The 3,898-nt window shown below is 39.1% G+C and overlaps 1 protein-coding gene across 1 annotated transcript; it reads left to right on the forward strand.

The window, feature by feature from the left end:
- The first annotated feature begins 621 nt into the window (after positions 1–621).
- On the forward strand, positions 622–2,188 carry LOC137881912 (E3 ubiquitin-protein ligase TRIM21-like). Its single transcript, XM_068724105.1, has 2 exons — positions 622–713; positions 950–2,188. Exons 1-2 carry the CDS (start codon positions 622–624, stop codon positions 1,866–1,868), a joined length of 1,011 nt encoding a protein of 336 aa, XP_068580206.1. The 3' UTR covers positions 1,869–2,188.
- The last annotated feature ends 1,710 nt before the right edge of the window (positions 2,189–3,898 follow it).

The raw sequence follows: 3,898 nt of genomic DNA on the forward strand, positions 1-3,898 counted from the left end.
TGTCTACTTTCAACATATTTTCACTTTAATAACAGTATAAACAGCAGGGTAGCAGTATTACTATCTCGGCTTAATATGTGATGTCACAGTAATTTAGGAATCACATTGTGTTTTTTGGGCTTTAAATTGAATTCTATTGTGATTTTACTTGTTTAAATTATGATATAAACAAGAAGCAGAGGGTTTAGGATGTCATCACTGCAATGCTGAAGTATCAGATTTATAACACTGAACTTCATATCTGAGCTGTTCTTCACAGTAAATGTAATATAATATAACAACATAATTCAGGATGACTCTCATTGTATTCTACTAACCATGATTTGATTTGATTTAACAAAAAATACTGTATAAAGATATGTAATAACAGTTTTATTTTTCACTCTTGTTGTCCTCAGAGTGTAGATATGTCTGCTGCCAGCTGTCTGCTGACTGAAGATCAGTTTCTGTGCTCCATCTGTCTGGATGTGTTCACTGATCCAGTCACCATACCATGTGGACACAACTTCTGTAAAACCTGCATCACTGAACACTGGATATTGATGTCCCTTATCAGTGTCCAAACTGTAAAGAGGGTTTCAACACAAAACTGAGTTGCAGGTCAACACCTTCATCTCTGAGATGGTTGCTCAGTTCAGACAGTCAGCTCAACAGAAAGCCAGCAGCAGCAGCTCAGAGCAACAAGCTGCAAACCAGGAGAAGTTCCCTGTGACGTCTGCACTGGAACCAAACTGAAGCCCTGGATGCTCTACCTGTTGGGTCTGATGTGTGTTTTCCAGCTCTGTATAATTTTAAACCACAAACACATGTTGTTGTTCTCTACTGAAAGAAGAATATGAAGGAATGAAGGCCGAGGTGGAGAGGACGAAGACTGAAATCCAGCAGATGCTCCAGGAGAGACAAATAAAGATTCAGGAGATCAAACACTCAGTGGAGCTCAGTGAGGAAGATGCAGACAGAGAGATAGCAGATGGTGTTCAGGTCTTCACCGCTCTGAGGAGTCTGTTGAGAGTAAACTAAACGAGCTCATCGACACGATCAAAGAGAAGCAGAGAAAGACAGAGAAACAGGCTGAAGGCTTCATCAAAGAGCTGGAACAGGAAATCTCTGAGCTGAAGAAGAGAAGCACTGAGGTGGTTCAGCTCTCACACACTGCAGACCACCTCCACCTCCTCCAGAGCTTCAGGACCCTGAACACTGCTCCACCCACCAAGAACTGGACAGGAGTCAGAGTCAGTCCACCTTCATATGAGGGGACTGTGGTGAGAGCTTTGAATCAGCTGGAGGAGACGCTCAGTAAACAGATGAAGAAGCTGTTTGAGGTCGAGCTGAAGAGGGTCCAGCAATCTGCAGTGGATGTGACACTTGATCCTCATACAGCACATCCTTATCTCATCCTGTCTGATGATGGACAACAAGTTAAAACTGGTGATGTGAAGAAGAATCTCCCAAACAATCCAGAGAGATTTGATACTCATGCTATGGTCTTATCAAAGCAGAGTTTCTCTTCAGGAAGATTTTACTACGAGGTTCAGGTTGAAGGGAAGACTGACTGGGATTTAGGAGTGGTCAGAGAGTCGATCAACAGGAAGGGACACATCACACTGTCTCCTCAGAATGGATACTGGACGATCGTGTTGAGGAATGAGAATGAGTACAAAGCTTGTGCTGGCCCTTCAGTCCGTCTCTCTCTGAAGTGTCAGCCTCAGAAGGTGGGGGTGTTTGTGGATTATGAGGAGGGTCTGGTCTCCTTCTATGACGTTGATGCTGCAGCTCTTATCTACTCCTTTACTGGCTGCTGCTTCACTGAGAAGCTCTATCCATACTTTGGTCCATGTCCAATGGTGGTAAAAACTCTGCTCCTCTGATCATCTCTCCTGTCAATCAAACTGAGTAGAACAAACACTTGATCTTCTACAGAGAGACTCTTTCATTTAATGTAACAAATCTATATTATTGGTGATTTATGGTGTAAACATTATTGATTCTTCACATTATGATCAATGGGTTTTTATATTTGTCTGTAAATGTTTTTTCTACTTCTCCAACACACAGACATTAATCCACTGATTGATATGATCTAATGTAGTCGAATTCATTCTAATAACTGCATAACCTGCCTTCAAGACTGCTGAGTCATCAAAAACAATGTACTCAGGAATAAGAAGCATTTGAACATTCCTTAAATATCTGGAGCCAAATGAAAATGTTTAATGTCTGATTATTGTATATATAATACATTATGAATACTGGAACACATTATTGATAAAGTCATGTACTACTATTATATATTTTAAATAAAAGGTGTTTAAGGGTTTTAGTTTTTATCATTTTAGAATCAACATAAAAATCAAGAGATCTCTGTCTGTATGTTTTTAGGGGTCCATTAAAAGATGAATTATTGATTCATATTTGTAGAAAATGAATCAACAAAATGTGATCATGAAACATTCAGCTTCTGTGACCAGAGAAGAGAAGTTGTGTATCGTGTTATTTGTATTTCATACAGTCCTCCTCTCTGCTGATCCTCAACACAATAAAAACAAAGAACGTTTGAACTGATTTGTCTTTTTATTTCACATTTAATCAAGTTCTGGATTTAAGGAACACTTTGAGGGAATTTACTTGTGTATTTATACTTTTATGACACTTTTTACTGTACTACATCAGAAGTACATATTGTACTTTTTACTGTATCTCAGAGTAATGCTTACTGTACTACATTGTCTGACAGCTTTAGTTACTTTTTCTAATCTCTCTTACTTTTAGTGGAGTATGATCTGAGTACTTCTGATGGATAAGTATTTAAAGTTGTTTTCATGTTTTTGTTTTAGATTTTAGGTGTTTTTCATTTGTTTCAAGCAGTCAGCATCTTTTTTAGAATCCTCGTCTCTTTCGACTCGTTCTTGTGTTCTTTTTATTTCATGTTTTCAGACTAACTCATTGATTTGATGGGAACATCAAGCAGACAGACTTTCCCTCCTACTTTGCCAGTGTTTGGGTTCCCAGGACGGCTGAGGAGAGATTGGTCGACCACATTGAGTCTGATGTAGAAAACAAGACTTCCAGGTCGGGTGCGTCATGTTCAGTAACATGGCAGATCGTTTGTCCTCCCCGTGGGAGTTCCCACCCCGGACACTTCCCTTCAGGTTGCTGTCCTCCACCCTGCAGTGTCCCAGCCTGGGGGGGGGGGGGGGGGTGAGCCGTGTCAGAGGTGGAAGTGGATGAAGATTCCAGATGCTCCACCAGCGTTTGGACTGCTGACAGTGCAGCTCCTGGTCTCTATGTGGGCCCTCAAGTCCACGATTTATTGTGTTGGTCTGACTTCAGGACGTCGTCATGCAGTCACCCGTTCTCTTCCTCTTCTTTGTGTTGTTGCTCGAGTCCTCAGTTTAGTATCCACTTACCATGGCGACACCTTCGTCACAGATACATCTCGTATGTCTAATTAAGTCTCTTATGTATTTCAATCAATATTGTTTAATGTGTAGAATGTCAGAAAATAGTGAAAACTGTGAAGCTCAAAGACATTCTACAAAATCAGAGAAATATACACAGGAATCCTCACACGTAAAGGTGAAAGAGTACTTTATGTTTTTGGTGGATTACCTTCATAATATATCTCTTCAGAAACTATGAGTCTAATAAAACATATTCACAATCCTGTAAAGATGTAAAAACGATGTGAAAATTACAACTGAGCTTTATTAAATGTTATAAAAATATAATTTCAAGAGCCCAATGAGACAACTTTCAGATCAGATTAAAATATATATTCACCTCATTCAATAATAAACTGTATTTATATATATATATTTATAATACATACAGTTTGGGTATGTATTTGTATATGTGAAAATGCATATACACACATTTTATTTCCTTGTTTTATCATTAA

This window comes from Cebidichthys violaceus, unplaced genomic scaffold (assembly GCF_023349555.1).
Source record: "Cebidichthys violaceus isolate CVI_PGR_0920_01 unplaced genomic scaffold, fCebVio1.0.p SCAF_3, whole genome shotgun sequence".
NCBI lineage: Eukaryota > Metazoa > Chordata > Actinopteri > Perciformes > Stichaeidae > Cebidichthys > Cebidichthys violaceus.